Source organism: Triticum dicoccoides, chromosome 5A (genome assembly GCF_002162155.2).
Source record: "Triticum dicoccoides isolate Atlit2015 ecotype Zavitan chromosome 5A, WEW_v2.0, whole genome shotgun sequence".
NCBI classification, from domain to species: Eukaryota; Viridiplantae; Streptophyta; class Magnoliopsida; order Poales; family Poaceae; genus Triticum; species Triticum dicoccoides.
In genome coordinates, this window is record NC_041388.1 from 2107701 (window position 1) to 2124204 (window position 16504).

At 43.8% G+C, this 16504-nt stretch overlaps 1 protein-coding gene and 1 long non-coding RNA gene across 5 annotated transcripts; one reads left to right on the top strand and one right to left on the bottom strand.

The window, feature by feature from the left end:
• Positions 1–3105: 3105 nt before the first annotated feature.
• Positions 3106–8898, bottom strand: LOC119298709. Of its 4 annotated transcripts, XR_005145925.1 has the most exons (9): positions 8724–8898; positions 8352–8431; positions 7708–7847; positions 7521–7560; positions 6381–6446; positions 5688–5831; positions 5240–5314; positions 4370–4434; positions 4267–4299 (listed from the first exon to the last, which is right to left on the bottom strand). It is a non-coding gene; the product is annotated as an uncharacterized LOC119298709 (long non-coding RNA). The 4 variants fall into 4 exon arrangements; XR_005145924.1 differs by having other exon boundaries at positions 8352–8892; XR_005145927.1 differs by lacking the exons at positions 4267–4299; positions 4370–4434 and adding an exon at positions 3106–3134 and having other exon boundaries at positions 8352–8887.
• A 1166-nt stretch (positions 8899–10064) lies between these two features.
• Positions 10065–11159, top strand: LOC119297052 (glucan endo-1,3-beta-glucosidase 5-like). Its single transcript, XM_037575004.1, has one exon. The coding sequence runs from the start codon at positions 10065–10067 to the stop codon at positions 11157–11159; it is 1095 nt and encodes a 364-aa protein (XP_037430901.1).
• The last annotated feature ends 5345 nt before the right edge of the window (positions 11160–16504 follow it).

The following is a 16504-nucleotide window of genomic DNA, read 5'->3' on the forward strand; positions in this document are numbered from 1 at the left end:
CGGCGCCTAGCGAGCAGGCGCACGGGCACACCAGTAAAGCACAGCACGGCGGCGGTCGTGTCCTCCATCTCGATGCTTCAGCCGACCGTCACCACACGGTCACACAACGACATGCACTGTATGAGAACCTATCGATTCCGCCGCCCCCGAATCTCACGACGTCGAGGTGGCCATGTGAGGGCTCGCCGGAGTGGTTTAGGAGAGGATCAGGGGGGTGTGGAGATCTGGGTGGAGGTGGTTCGGGAGAGGATGGAGACCGTGAAAGGAAACCAAAATCATAGGTGATTTTCTCCCTTTTTTTCCATGCGGAAGACAGGTGGAGTCAAACGTTTTATTTGGAAAAAAAATCGGTGGGGGATGTCGATCGATGCGAGGGGTTGCGTGCGAGCGAACGAACGAACGACGTACGGACTCTTCCATTAGGAGTAGAGATGAGATGAAGCGCGCGTGCGTAGACGAGAGAATTAAGGAGCTTCTGGTTTCGAGGAGGGGGAAGACGAGAGAATTAGGGAACGATCGAGATTGGTCCGTTCGTTTGAGATTTGGCAGGCCCAGCGTGACGTCCAGTCCAGTCCTACCCAACCAAGTCAATAATCTGTCTATTCTGTTTCTTTTTTTTTTTTTGAGCCGGAATACCCTTGCTCCATCAACCAGGGCATCCAGCCAAATCACTGGGAAGCAAAGCGTGAAGGCAGAGAAGAGAGAAGAGAGAAAAGAGTCCAACTAATTGTTTGATATAGTGTCAAAAAAACATCTTACATTATGAGACGGAGGGAGTATATGCATATCAAAGTGTGTTTTTGATGCTTGCATGTATATCGGCTAATTGTTAAGTTTCTTCCTTTGATGCATGGTGCCAACTTGTGTTCATTCTGTACAAGAGATACCCAAACCTGATGATGGACAGATGAATATGCATGTTTCACTGGATTATTGACGAGGGAGAAATAACATACATTCGGATACATTCTACATACAGGGGAACTAATATAACTAACCCAACTTGGGGCAGCCAATACATAACTCATCATCAATTCAATCTATATATGCCAAGTTCCTCCAAAAAATGATGTTTGATAATTAGGCACACAATAAATCCAATGAGGCACGGCAAATTCCACAAATATAAATAAGCAAGGAAAGGACCAGTAGATGAGTGAGTTCAATACATACAACCATTTCGATCGACAACTTCAAAGTATATATGTATACGCTCCTTGGGTTCGATACCAAACAAAGAAAACTTGACATACACCCACTTTGATTGCATATATATCTATGTTTCACAAACACATCAACAACAACCCAAAGTGCAGACCACACAAACTTAATCATACAACCTGCCTGCATGCCAACTTTTGTTGTGAATCGTCATAAACCAACCATAAAAAAAAAACATGTGTCCGCGGCAGCAAGATAAATATGGCCTGGCCCCTTGAAGGAACAAGTCTTGTGGCAAACAAAACTTGGGCCTTAATTTCACCTCCTTCCTTCCCCTGTTTTTCCTCGACTGCCCAGCTGAGATCGAGCCCATCAGCCTGGTATCGATCCCATGTGGAGTATCACCTTTCCCTTCCCTTAGCCTGCGACTTCCACCTTTTTTTTTCTCCCCGTAGCTATAATCTCCTGTAATATTCAAAGAAACAGCCGGGACGTGTCAGGTCCTCTCTCTAATGCGTCAACAACAAGAGGTGCATGCTGACAAAATAAATATATACAGGTGAGCCAAGGTCCATTGCTCTAAAGAATGTAAATATGTGTTAAGGTAGATCAACACTATGCACGACCCATACACTTGGAGCTACTTCAACACATCTATGGTTTAAGCAAATCATATTAATTATGGACAAAACCAAATTGAAAACAATAGTTGTATGTGTTCTGGGACCCATTCAACAATACGACTTTATCCCTCGCCATCTAAGAACGGAATAATACACACATTGCACAACACCAAAACAACACCACACACGCCAATGCCCTGGTGGCAAAAGGCCTATAAAACAAAACTTCGCCTGGTTGACAGTACCAACTAGAAACCAAGATTATCTCATGATGCTCTCCTAAAATATGCTCCATGGCAAGTTACAATCAGTCAAGCCATCGTATTCCTATAATCACTGCGGACAGCACCAACACATGGGAATAGGTCAGGCATGCCACACTTCTTATAAGCAGCACAAAGAACAAAAACTAAGATTTGGTAAGAAATCTAGTAGAGAATATCTCTCTTTTCTTGTACAATCCTATTAAACAATCACCTACCAATACTCACATTGCCAAGAAGCATATCCGTAGAATCACACCTCCAACAGTAGTATAACCATGATGAATAGTCACTATGAGCCAGTTTGGTTCGAAGCCCCAGCCTGCCAAGCCAAATAATTGGCGTTGACCAACTGCCCCAGCGGTGTTTGGATCAAAGCCCATGCGTTGTCAATGCTGCCCTCGGGTCTCCAGTTCAATTTCTTGCCAACGCGACGGCAAGACGCGGGCGCAGAAAAGCAATGCCAATTTTTTGGCTCGCCCGTGCGTTGGCAGGGCCAACCTGGGCAAAAGCAAAACAGACCCTATATCATGACCAAATGTTCTGACATATAGTACCGGATTATCTAATCACATGCATTTTGATCACGGGTCAAAACAATCAACAGCTCTAACCAACCATTCTCTGATTTTAAGCATTTGAAAACAATCACCCTACCTAGCTACAACATGATGTCAAAAACCAGTGCATATATTCCCATTTGGTCCAGCAAGGCGACTAGATAATAAACAAAGACCAAATCACATAATTTTGCTCCATAGCAGAGAGGTAACATTTGATTAGTTCGAGGGCTTAGTTTTCACATTTTGAATGCAACTAAGCCCTTTGCTGCCCAAAATGCTTAACAGTTTTAAACACCCAATCCAGCCAGCTAATTAGGACAAAAATCCAGCACTCTCATATGATTGTGGTGGCCCGTCGGAAGACCACCACCACAGAACGGAACACTAAATCAATGGCTTGATGGCCAGACACCATCTCAGAGCAAAAGAGAGATCGGACATCAAGGGATCACCTGAACCAAGAAGAGGCAGCCACCACTGCCGAGGTTGTAGAAAATTAGACCTCAAAGAATAACCTAAATTTCCTGGAAAAAAAGAACTGGATGAAACTTTACACTCTTGATACTTCTGCAAAACACAAGAGATTGCTTAAACAATTTACAGATCAACTTTACAATTGGTGGTTCTTCAAATGCAGAATGATAACAAAAATTACACGAAGTTATATTTCAAGGTCTCGGAATATAAAAAAAGGGACCAAATAGGAGCCCTTGGCGGCATTTCTTTATAGACAAAACAACCTGAGACCCCGCGGAGTCTAAGACTCAAACGTGCACCTGCACTGCTTACCAATAGAGTGACGACTTTGGGAAATACCTAAAATCCATCAAGGTTTATCTCAGTATATGTAGGTCAACGAAGCTGGGAAATAGCTTCGGGCAACCATTTTCTAGGTACACATCAAGGCCTAAGTTAGGCAGAAATGGTTGGTTTACGCCCAACACAGATAGGGAATATATGATGATTTCACATGACAGGTCGCTTTTATTACACTTTTATCTCATATATAAAATGTCAAAAGGGTACTATTTGATTCTCCCATACCTTCCTTACAAATAAGGAAATTTGACTGGTTCGTGGCATTTGATTCCAGATATGCAGGTCAAGAACAAATACCACAAACAATGAATCGCAATTGGCAAAATAGCAGGTTTTAGTTGCAAAATTTACAAATCGCTAGTGAAAATGCCAGCAGAGCAAAATAATAATTAAACAATAGTCTGTAGCAGCTAAATAAATTTTTAGAAAATATTTTTTTAACCGAGGTGCTCTCCTTTCGACTCAGTTGTCTACAAGTGATGTCCTAGTTTCGAAATATTCATCTTAACACAACTAAAACTTGAATGGTAGTGAACTACCAGGATCCGGCTACCCTCCTAAAAATATTAAAGTATCCAGAAGGGAGTAGGGCCAAAAGGCTTCATGATGTGAAATGACCGTTTGACTTCTAGTTTCGCCCACTGGTTTAACAATACATAAACAAAGAATAATAACAAACCTCAAGAAGTAGAAAATAGTTTATTAATCTATTTTACAATATGTGGTTCTTGAAACACGAAATGATAACAAAACACAGGAACTTATATTCAGTGACTCGCTATAAAAAGACCAACAAGGAGCCCTTGGCGGCATTCTTTTATAGGGAAAACAACCTGGGTGCCCTGTGGAGTCTGAGACACGAGCGTGCACCTGCACAGGTTCGCAATAGAGTGACTGCTCAGTTCTCAAAGCCTCACAATATGAAAAGTGGGTTTCATACCTAGAATCCACCAATGTTTATCTCAGTACGTCAACGAGTAAGAAATAGCTTTGGGCAACCAGTTTCTAGATACATATCAAGGACTAAGTTAGGCAGATATTGCCAGTGTATGCCCAATAGAGATAGGGTAAATGTATTGATTACACAGGACTGATTGTTTCTATGACTATTTTGCCTCACAGAATGCCAAAATGGTACTATTTGATTCTCCCAAACCTTCGTTAAAAATAATAAAATTCATTTGGTTCATGATAGTTTATTGCAGCTATGCAGGTCAAGAAGAAATACTATAAACAATTAACAATAACATGGAAACTTCCAAGCCAAGACAAATAATGTAAATTAATACAAAAAACATGGAAGTGATCTACTATTTCATCACCCTTCATACTGCTGCTCATGTGAACACTGCTGCTAGTTTTTTGAGGACTGAAACCACCGCATTTTGTCCAGCAAGGCGACAAGATAACAAACAAAGACTAAATCGTACCCCCTCTATTCCTAAATATAAGCCTTTTTAGAGATTATAATACTGATTACAACGGGGCAAAATGAGTGAATCTACACTCTAAAATGTGTCTATATACATCCGCATATAGTCCGTATTGAAATCTCTAAAAGGTCTTGTATTTAGAAACGGATGGAGTAATTTTGATCCATAGCTGAGGGCTTAGTTTTCACATTTTGAATACAACTAAGCCCTCTGCTGCCCAAAATTCTTAACATTTCGAAAGAATCAATCCAACAACCTTACATGATTGTGGTGGCCCGCCAGAAGACCACCACCGCAGATCTAAACACTAAATCAACGGCGTGATGGCCGGGCACCATCTCAAAGCAAGAGAGAAATAGAGGGCATAAAGGGCTCACCTGAACCAAGAAGAGGTGGCCACCACTGCCGAGGTTGTAGAAGATTAGGCTACCTCAGAGAATAAGCTAAATTACCTGGGAAAACATGGTGAAACTTTACACTCTTAACACTTATGCACAACACTAGAGATAGCTTAAGAAATCATAGTAAATCAGTTATCATCTACTAGACAATAGCAACTAGAAGCAACCAAGTAACTTCCAGTATGACAGTTCTTCATCCAACTCTGGAAATTTGCCTTGCACATCATTTGCAAGAATCACCATCATCATTAACACATAGCAAATGACTAAACCTGAACATGAAAACACTAACATCATAGCACCATAGGACAGACAACAACCACTAGATCGTTGGCTCGATGGCCGGAAAAGAGCAAGGCATGGCCATAGCTCAAAAGCTAGTGCCTAAAACAAACAAAGGACGAAGGTGAGATCAGGGACTCACCCAAGTAGTTGTAGCTGAGGAGGCAGTCATGTAAGCCCATATCATCCCACCGTGTACAGACTGCTGGACGGTCTCGATGTCGAGCGCCTTCTAGTTGACAAACCAACTTCCACGTGTCCCTTGAGCTTACCAAGTTCCCTCAACCTGCAATGGCCTAGTCAGGTCTCTCTCGAATGGACACAACACAAAATTATAGCATAACAATATTCGAGGCATGCATGTACAGAAGTCTCAAGTGCATCGCATACATAGTCTACACAGAAATAATGAAAATTTTCAGTAAACAAACTAGACATAGTGCCGAATTGGGGATTAAGTGATTCTATAAACCACGAGGCAATCTAAAACACTTATTTTCCAGGGCTAAATCCACTCAAATGGTTACCATCATGCGTCCAGCAAGGCGACAAGATAATAAACAAAGACGAAATCATATAATTTTGCTCCATAGCTGAGAGGCAACATTTGGTTAGTTCGAGGGCTTAGTTTTCACATTTTGAATCCAACTAAACCCTTAGCTGCCCAAAATGCTTAACATTTCAAAACAATCAACGCAGCCAGCTAATAGGGACGAACATCAATGGCTTGATGGACCGCCGAAAGACCACCACCGTAGATCTGAACACTAAATCAATGGCTTGATGGCCAGACACCATGTCGGAGGAAGAGAGAGATAGGACATCAAGGGCTTACCTGAACCAAGAAGAGGCAGCCACCACTGCCGAGGTTGTAGAAGATTAGGAGACCTCAAAGAATAACCTAAAATTCATGAAAAAAAAAGGAATTGGATGAAACTTTACACTCTTAACACTTATGCACAACACGAGAGATTGCGTAAACGATTTACAAATCAACTTTACAATCGGTGGTTCTTGAAATGCAGAATGATAACAAAATTACAGGAAGTTATATTTCAAGGTTTCAGAATATGAAAAGGGGGACCAAACAGGAGCACTTGGCGGCATTTTTTTATATATAGAAGAAACAACCTGAGACACCGCGGAGTCTAAGACTCAAATATGCATCCGCACACCTTACCAATAGAGCAACGACTCTGTTCTCAAAGTCTCACAAAAAAGAAAAAGTGTTCATCTCAGTAGGCCAACCAAGCTAAGAAATACCTAAAATCCATCAAGGTTTATATCAGTAGGTCAATGAAGTTGGGGAATAGCTTCAGGCAACCAGTTTCTAGATACACAGCAAGAACTAAGTTAGGAAGATATGACTGGTTTATGCCCAACACAGATAGGGAATATATGATGATTTCACATGGCAGATTATTTCTATCTCACTTTTATCTCATAAAATGTCAAAAGGGTATTATTTGTTTCCCCCATACCTTCCTTACAAATAAGAAAATTTGACTGGTTCCTGGCCAGTTGATTCCAAATATGCAGGTCAAGAACAAATACCGCGAACAATTAATTGCAACTGGCAAAAAAGCATACATAGTCTACACAGAAATAATGAAGAAATTCAGTGGACAAACAAGAAATAGTGCCATATTGGGGATTAATAAATTCTATGAACCATGAGGCAATCTAAAACACTTAGTCCTCCAGGGCTAAATCCACTCAAATGGTGACCATCACCACAGCCCAACAAAACTACAGATTGCCATCGCGCGATGGCGAGCACAATGCTCACCATGACACGTCGTGGACACAAAGAGAAGAAGAGAAATGGTGGCGCTAGTTATCACAACAGACCGTCACCATAGCCCCAAATCCTAGAAATTTCCATGGCCAGCATAGAACCTACCACGGATTGATGGCCATGGACACACAGAGCGAAAGAGAAAGCACATGAGAGGGAGGGAGCGCCTTATCTTACCTACACCACCACTGCAGCTTTATCACAACAACGATCGCATCTGCAAGAGGAAAACACAAATGAAGAAAGAACAACTTTGGGAAACAAGTGAGCAAAGGTCCATGGCTTTAAAGAATGTAACCATGTGTTGAGGGTTGATAAGCAAGATGTAGGACGCGTACAATGGGAGCCCAGATCAGGGACTCACCCAAGTAGTTGTAGCTGATGCATTCATGGAAGTTTTATCATCACACCGTGTACGGACTGCTGGACCGTCTCGATGCCGAGCGCCTTCTAGTTGGCAAACCAAATTCCACATGTCCCTTGAGCTTATCAAGTTCCCTCAACCTGTAACAGCCTAGTCAGATCTCTCTCGAATGTACAAAACACAAAATTATAGCATAACAATATTCGAGCTTATCAAAACTTGAAAGGTAGAGGTCAAGTCTCAAGTGCATCGCATACATAGTCTGCATGGAAATAATGAAAAAATCCGGTAGACAAACCAGAAATAGTGCTGGATTGTGTATTAATTGATTCTATAAACCACAAGTCAAACTAAAAAACTTATTCTCCGGGGCTAAATCCACGCAAAGGGCGGCCATCACCATAGCCCAAAAGACTAGAGCTTTCCATGGCACGATGGCGAGCACGGAGCTCACCACGACACGATGGATGTGGACACAAAGAGCAGAAAAGAAATAGTGGCACTAGTTATCACAACATACCATCACCATAGCCTCAAACCCTAGAAATTTGCATGGCCAGTATAGAACCTACCATGGCTCGATGGCCATGGAGACACAGAACAGAAGAGGAAGCATAGGAGAGGAAGGGAGTGCCTTATCTTACCTACGCCACCTCTGCAGCATTGGGGAGAACACAAATGAAGAAGAACAACTTTGGGGAAACAAGTGAGCAAAGTTCCATGGCTGTAAAGAATGTAATCATGTGTTCAGGGTAGATAAGCACTATGCACGACGCATGCATTTGAAGCTACTCCACGACACATATGATTTAAGCAAATCATGATAAATATTGACCAAACCAAATGAAAAAAAATTCTCGAATGTATGTTCTGGAACCCATTCAGCAATGCAACATCATCCCTCACCATCTAAGAACGGAATACTACACATTGCACATCACCAAGACAACACTACACAAGCCCATGCCTTGGTGAAAAAAGGCCTATAAAATCAAACGTCACCTAGTAGACCGTACCAACTTGAAACCAAGCTTCTTCCATGATGCTCTGTTAAAATAAGCTCTGTGGCAAGTCACAATCAGTCAAGCCATCGTATTCCTATATTCACTGCACGCAGCACCAGCACATGGGAATAGGTCAAGCATGCCACACTTCTTATCAGTACCACAAAGCACATCACTAACATTTGGTAAGAAATCATGTAGAGAATATCACTCTTTTCTTGTTCAATCCTATGAAAGAAGACAAAGAATCACCTACCAATACTACCAAGAAGCGTATTCATTGAATCACAATTGAAACGGAAGCATAACCATGATGAATAGTCACTATATCATGCCAGAGTACCGCATTATCTAATCACATGCATTTTGATCTCAGCACAAAAACAATCGACAACTCAAACCATTCTCTGATTTTAAGCACTTCACAACAATAACCCTACCTAGTTACAAAAGAATGTAAAAACTAGTGCATATATTCCCATTTCTTCCAGCATGGAGACAAGATAACAAAGACCAAATCATATAATTCTGCTCGATAAAGGGAACATACCGGTGACAAAGGGAACAAAGTATGTTGTTATGCGGTTTGACCGATAAAGATCTTCGTAGAATATGTAGGAGCCAATATGGGCATCCAGGTTCCGCTATTGGTTATTGACCAAGAATAGTTCTAGGTCATGTCTACATAGTTCTCGAACCCGTAGGGTCCGCACGCTTAAGGTTTCGATGACAGTTATATTATGAGTTTATGAGTTTTGATGTACCGAAGGAGTTCGGAGTCCCGGATGAGATCGGGGACATGACGAGGAGTCTCGAAATGGTCGAGACATAAAGATCGATATATTGGACGACTATATTCGGAGTTCGGAAAGGTTCCGAGTGATTCGGGTATTTTTCGGAGTACCGGAGAGTTACGGGAATTCGTCGGGGAGTATATGGGCCTTATTGGGCCATACGGAAGTAGAGGAGAGAGGCCGAAAGGAAGGAGGCCTGCCCCCCCCCCCCTCTGGTCCAAATTGGACAAGGGGCGCATCCCCCCTTTCCTTCTTCCTCTCCCCCTCTTTCCCCTTCTCCTACTCCAACAAGGGAGGTGGAATCCTACTAGGACTAGGGAGTCCTAGTAGGACTCCACACTTGGCGCGCCCCCTCCTAGGGCCGGCCTTCTCCCCCCTTGCTCCTTTATATACGGGGGCAGGGGGCACCCCATGACACACAAGTTGATCTACGGATCGTTCCTTAGCCGTGTGCGGTGCCCCCCTCCATCATATTCCACCTCGGTCATATCGTCGCGGAGTTTAGACGAAGCCCTGCGCCGGTAGAACATCATCATCGTCACCACGCCAGGTGCGCAACATGCTCTCGGCGGCCACGCTCCCGGCGGTGCACAACATGCAGGCGGCGCTCGTCAAGGCCGGACTGGCCCGCCAGGTGCGCGTCACCGTGCCCCTCAACGCCGACGTCTACGAGTCGCTCGACGGCCGCCCCTCCTCGGGCGACTTCCGCCCGGACATCACGGCCCTCATGACCAGCCTCGTTCGCTTCCTCCTCGACAGCGGCGGCGTGCTGGCCATCAACATCTACCCCTTCCTCTCCATGGACGCCGACGCCAACTTCCCGCGCGACTACGCCTTCTTCCCGGCCCCCGGCGCGCCCCCCTCCCAGGCCAGCGTGCAGGACGGCAACGTGCTCTACACCAACGTCTTCGACGCCAACTACGACACCCTCGTCGCCGCGCTCAAGAAGCACGGCCTCGGGAACATCACCGTCGTGGTGGGCGAGATCGGATGGCCCACCGACGGCGACGCCAACGCCAACGCCGCCGGAGCGCACAAGTTCAACCAGGGCCTCTTCGACCGCATCGTCGCCGGCAAGGGCACCCCGCGCCGGCCCCAGATGCCCGACGTCTACATGTTCGCGCTGCTGGACAAGGACGCCAAGAGCGTCGACCCCGGCAACTTCGAGCGCCACTGGGGCGTCTTCAACTACGACGGCTCGCCCAAGTACGCGCTCCGGCTCGCCGGCGGCAAGGGCATCGTGCCGGCCAAGGGCGTCAGGTACCTCTCCAAGCAGTGGTGCGTGCTCCGCCCCGACGCCAGCCCCACCGACCCGGCCATCATCGGCGCCGTCGGGTACGCGTGCCAGTACGCCGACTGCACCAGCCTCAGCCCCGGCTCCTCCTGCGGCGGCCTCGACGTCCGGGGCAACGTCTCCTACGCCTTCAACCAGTTCTTCCAGTCCGCCAGCCAGCAGAAGGGCTCCTGCGGCTTCAACAACCTCTCCGTGGTCACCACCACCAACCCGTCGCGGGGGACCTGCCGCTTCAAGATCATGATCGACACCGGCCGGCACGACCTCACCCACCAGGACGACTCCGGCGCCGCCAGGGCCGCCGCCGCGTGGGGCGCCGTCGTCGCCGTGCTCGCATTGCTCGCCATCGTCGCACTCTGACCCTCCCTCCCTCCCTCCCTCTAACATTGACATTGATGAGGACACGCGCGCGTGCTCACCACCTCAACAACTGGCTAGCCTAGCTAGAGCTAGAGAGGAAGGATCAAACAATTCTTTCATTCTTTTCTTCTTCTTCTTCTTCTTTATACGTATATCGGCTGTCAATCAAGCTCCCTGATCGATCGGCAAGGATTAGAATTGTATATTTGTAGATAAATATGTAGTTCAAGGACGTTCAGAGCATCGGATCAGGAGTGTGGCACAAAGATCCTTGCTACATCCTCCTCCTACTAATAATAATATAATACGGAACATAGGAAATGCAAGGAGTTGTGTAAAAAGTCCATTCAATCTTTCAGCTTTGCCTTGTTGTCGTATTGTGTTATGGGGGAAGAAAATCAGGAACACATCTTCTATATCACCATGCATCATAATTTTAAAGGCCTCGCATCCAATATTGGGATCGTTGATTTTGGATTGTGTCCCTCGATTTTGACTCAGTCACACCCTGGAGTAGTGTGAAGAGAATTAGTGTTGGGTGGGCTCGATTTTTAAGTGGGAGTGTGTTGTGAGCCGTGGGTGTTGGTGGGTGTAGACGGACAAGTTGGCAATACAATAATCGATGTATTGATGAGGTACCGGTGCACGTATATATAATTACAGGGTAGGCATTAACATCAACTATACACAACTAGGAAGTGGGCTACAATACGAATATACATGGAACACAAAATATATACTCAACAGTCGGAAGGGATGGTTATTCGGTTGGTCAAAATCGGGGGCAGCATGGCCGATGCGGATTCCTGGCTAGATTATTATGGGCGGTAAGAATGTGTACACGAAGCACGAGCGAGGAAAATAACCTACATTTAGGCTAGTCATAATGGTGGTATCTTAGGTACTATCATGTATTTGGGAATAGCAAACACGCTGGTGTGGCAAAGAAAATGAAAGAAGAGAGAGAGGGTTAGAGTAATATAGGTCAATACCCTATCATATTAAATGATATGCTACTTTGTGTCATGCATGACAATAAATAAGATAATCTATGATACTCCCTCCGTCTAGGTGTGTAAGTCACCTTACGAAAACCAAATAATTCCAAAACACTTAGGCACGGTACATTAACTCTCTCCTCGTTTCTTGTTTTGTGACATATCAACCAATAAGAGATGTGGGCCGTGCATGCTTTCAATGACTTGAGACTATCAAACATGACATGCAATGGTTAGTTCATTGCATGCAATGCTATTAATTAGCAAAAAGACATTAAGTTTTCTCGTTTTCCTCTCCGCCTTGGTCGCGGTGCACAACGTAAGATGACTTACACACCTAAACGAAGGGAGTAGTACTCTATGATACTATGCACTACTAGTAATATATGATACTATGCTATGATAATCTATTAAATGATAATCTATGATACTACTCTATCATATGTATAATACTAATATATGATACTCCCCACTATGAGTAGCCTTAAGCTTTGCGCGCGCCTTCCAAATCTTTTCAGTCTTGAAACTTAACCATAAGTTCACTTTTATATCTACTTGATGCTACATTATAAGTTAACAAAAGCATCCTTTATCCAAAAAAAATCAACTTTTATTGGATTTATAAAGGGAAGAAAGGAAAGCGTATTCATATCACACACATTAACGCGTGGGAGAATGGCGGCCAGCCTGCATGGCCACGTGGTGCATGCTGGTTGGCCGCGGTGAGAAACTGTTGGATTTTCTTTTTGAGATTATTTTTGAAAGATGGAAGTGAAACTTTATTTTTGAGAAAAGTTTTTTTAGAGATTATTTTTGGAAGTGGCAATTTTCTTTTTCTTTTTGAGAAAAGTTTTTAGGCTTTTTCTTTTTCTTTTGGAGATGGATGTGGTGTTCATATTTTTATTTGACATTTTTTTTGGTAGATGAAAGTGAGATTTTTTTTTCTTTCTGCGTAAAGTTTTTTAGGGTTTTTTCTTTCTTTTTGAGATGGATGTGATGTTCAAGTGATACGAGAAATTTTTTAAAAAATTTAAGATGAAGATGAGGGTTTTTTTAGAATAGATCATGTTCAAGTAAGGCCATTTTTTTCTCTTTTTTTTCCTTTGAGAAAAAGAAATGCGCGCGTAATTTCCTCTCAAGAGGCCAGCAATGACAGGCCCCAACCAAATCACTAGTACCAAACCAAAGTGGTTGGTTGTTGAGAGGGAAGATGCAAGTTAGAAAGAAAAACGATGGATAGATGGACAAGTGTGATGAGTACGTGTGTACGTTGGTTGGGCCGGGTTGAGCTTGGAATCTAGCCAGCCAGGAGGAAAAGGGAAAGCCTCCTCTCCTCTGTTTGATGATAATATACTTGTAGGATTGTGACGTTATATCGGCCTCAGACACGTACCCTCTGTTTCGGCTTTTGTTTTGTCAATCAATCGTGACATAAATAGTTGTCTTTGTCGACAAAGATTGTGAAACTAACTACAGTGTCATGGTTGCTACGGGTTGAGGGAGCTTCATACGCTCAAAGGGCAAGTGGAGTCTGTCGTCAAACTCAATGGTCTCGACAGAGAGGCCATCCAACAGGATCTGAGCTGTCCAGGAAAAAGAGGAAAAATCCCTAATTTATTGGTTACCGACATGAGTGAAGCGTGGATCCTCTTCTTTGTTGTGAACTTTACTACTATAACAGTACTCCAGACATAACTAGTGTAGTTAAATGTTGCCCGTTGGTGATATAGTTTGGCACCACCTAAGTAATCACATCGCAGTTTTTTTTTAATGTTTTCAGCTAGCATGTATATTATGTTTTTTTCTCTTCATTTTTAGCTCGTTACCGGCATGTGGATTAATCCGGTATGGTTTTTCTCTTCATTTTTAGCTCGTTATCGGCATGTGGATAAATCTGGTATGGTGGTCTCTTTGTGGGGGCAAGGTAGGGTGGTCCTCAGCCATAGTATAGGTTAGCATGTGACCTTCATTCAGTGCATGGCGATGAAATGCTTCCTTTCTAATGTCTGGTTTCAGATCTGTACTTGTGGTTTGGCTCATGGCGATGAAATTGTTTGCCAAGCTCCTATGTCTGTGAGAGGTGGAGTCAAAGTCAAAGTGCTTTTTGGGAGATATCTTTCGTGCTGTACATCGTAAATGTTTATACTTCATCTAAAGAGTTGTTGATCACATAATAATTTTTGTTTTTGAGTCGAAATACACCGCATTGAGTTTGGGTGCATGTTTCTCTTTTGAGAATCCATCTGCTATTGGTCGCCGATTCCCTAATGATTTTTGTAGGAACATTTGGGCGAATGAACACAAACATATCAAGCCCACACAAGTTGAACTAATCTAGAAGGTCTTGAAGAGCCACATGAGTTTCTGGTCTTTGCAGAGTGGTTTTCAAGTTGGCCGAGTATTTTTGCCATGAAATATAAGGAGGCCAACATACTTTTATTTCAGTACTATATGTACTTTCTTTCTAGGATGGATTATGATGTTTTCTTTTTCTTCATTCAATTCAATTCACCACTTTGGATCTGGTACCTAATGTCGCTCTCACCAAAATCTAAACTATGGCCTTGTGCATATTGTGTCGCTTTCGCTAGAATCTAAGCTATGAGATTATGTTCAGTACTAGGTTGGGCTTGCATTGTGTGCTGACGTCAAAAAAAACAAAAACGAGAAATCTAAATTTCCATGGACGATTAGCCCAACTATAAATATGGGGATCTGAAGCTAAGTCTCTTCATCAACCCAAGAAAGAAAGAAAGAAACCAAGCTCGATTCCTCCTCCCTCCCCTAAAGAAAAAAGAAGAAGAAGAAGAAGAAGAAACCAACCAAGCTTAAGCTCGATGGCCACCACCTTCCAGTCCCTCCTTGTCCTAGTGCTCATATGCGGCGCCGGCGTCTCCGCCACACCGGCACCGGCACGGGCGCTGGCAGAGGACAAACTATGTGTCGGCGTAAGCACCAAGAGTGCAAAGACGGCCTGCGTCGCCAACGCCGCACTGACGTGCTTCGCCATCAACACCGTCACCGGGGAGTCTACCTTCCAGCCATGCTTCCTCGGTGCCGTCCTGCAGGACAAGTGCTTGGCCAAGGACAAGGAGGCCAAGAAGGAGGACCACTGCATCGGCGTAGAGATCAGCGACGAACTACTGCCATGCGTTGGGCATTTCGCCTGGAAGTGCCACGCCAGCATCTTCGTGTACGCTCCTACATTCCGCATGTGCTTCTACCGCGCCATCACCGCCAACTGCCTCCTCCCCTGATTTATATGCGTCTGCCCTGCGCTGGAGTATGATCAAATGCTTGCAACAACATATGGTATGGTATGGTTGCATCCTCCCCTGATCCGTGTCATGCATGATCAAATGCTTACAACAACACTAGGTTTGTTTGTGTGTGATACTCTTATATGCTACGTATGGTTGTGCTTAATTTCTCAGGTCCCTTTTTGTTCTGATGATGATTTCGTTGGAAAAGGAAAAAAAACAGAGTGTGAAGCTTGTACTGATCAAAAGGATGCTTGTATGGTTGTGCTTAATTTCTCAGGTTTTTGTTTTGATGATTTCGTTGGAAAATGAAAAGAAAAGCACATGATTGCTGCTTTTATTCTATTCCGATCGATCGTTCCATTCTCAACATACATTGTATTGTAGCCAGCATTGAGTAGTTCAATGGTCTCTGTATATATGTAATACCCTACTACAGTTCGTCCGTCCTTGAGCTTTAATTTGCATCAACTTTTTGATCATACTCGCCGGCCGGGCTCAACTTTTTGATCAAAGGGGTGCTAGCTAGCTAGCATGCTTTTTGATCTGCAAAGTTTAAACAAACTGAATTAGATAATTAGGATAAGGTGATCGATTACTGCCAACTCAAGGACAGCAGGTTTAACTAGTACATACACTTTAACAGGCTCAAAGCTTTTCTTCCCTGCAGGATAAAATAGGATGCATGGTGGGGCTGGAACAAGAAATTATTAAGCGGACTCCCTCCGTAAAAAAATATAAGAGCGTTTACATCACTACCAAACAGCAAAAATTGAGCTCCCATGGTCTTAAATTTAAGAAAGGTATTGACAAGGAAAACATGGCTAGTTATGCTACATGAGACAACGGATGCCTTTTATCGTAGTTTTGTTAACACCTACTGAGTAGCTTTTTGCCTTGGGCAGTCTCAAATGTATATTGATTCCTGTTTTTTTGCTCTCACCGTTGACTTTGTCCATACCACTTAAGCGGCGTTTAAAAACGCCGCAAGAGTGTTCCTGAACCTTGTGTGCAACTATTTGTCAACTTCAAGTATTGTAGATTGTCAACTTCAAGTATTATATATCAATACACTTTAGCTGGGTAG

What these genes read in the sequence shown, in the direction of transcription:
- LOC119297052 (XM_037575004.1), top strand. Translation starts at nt 10,065, where the DNA reads ATGCTCTCGGCGGCCACGCTCCCGGCGGTGCACAACATGCAGGCGGCG.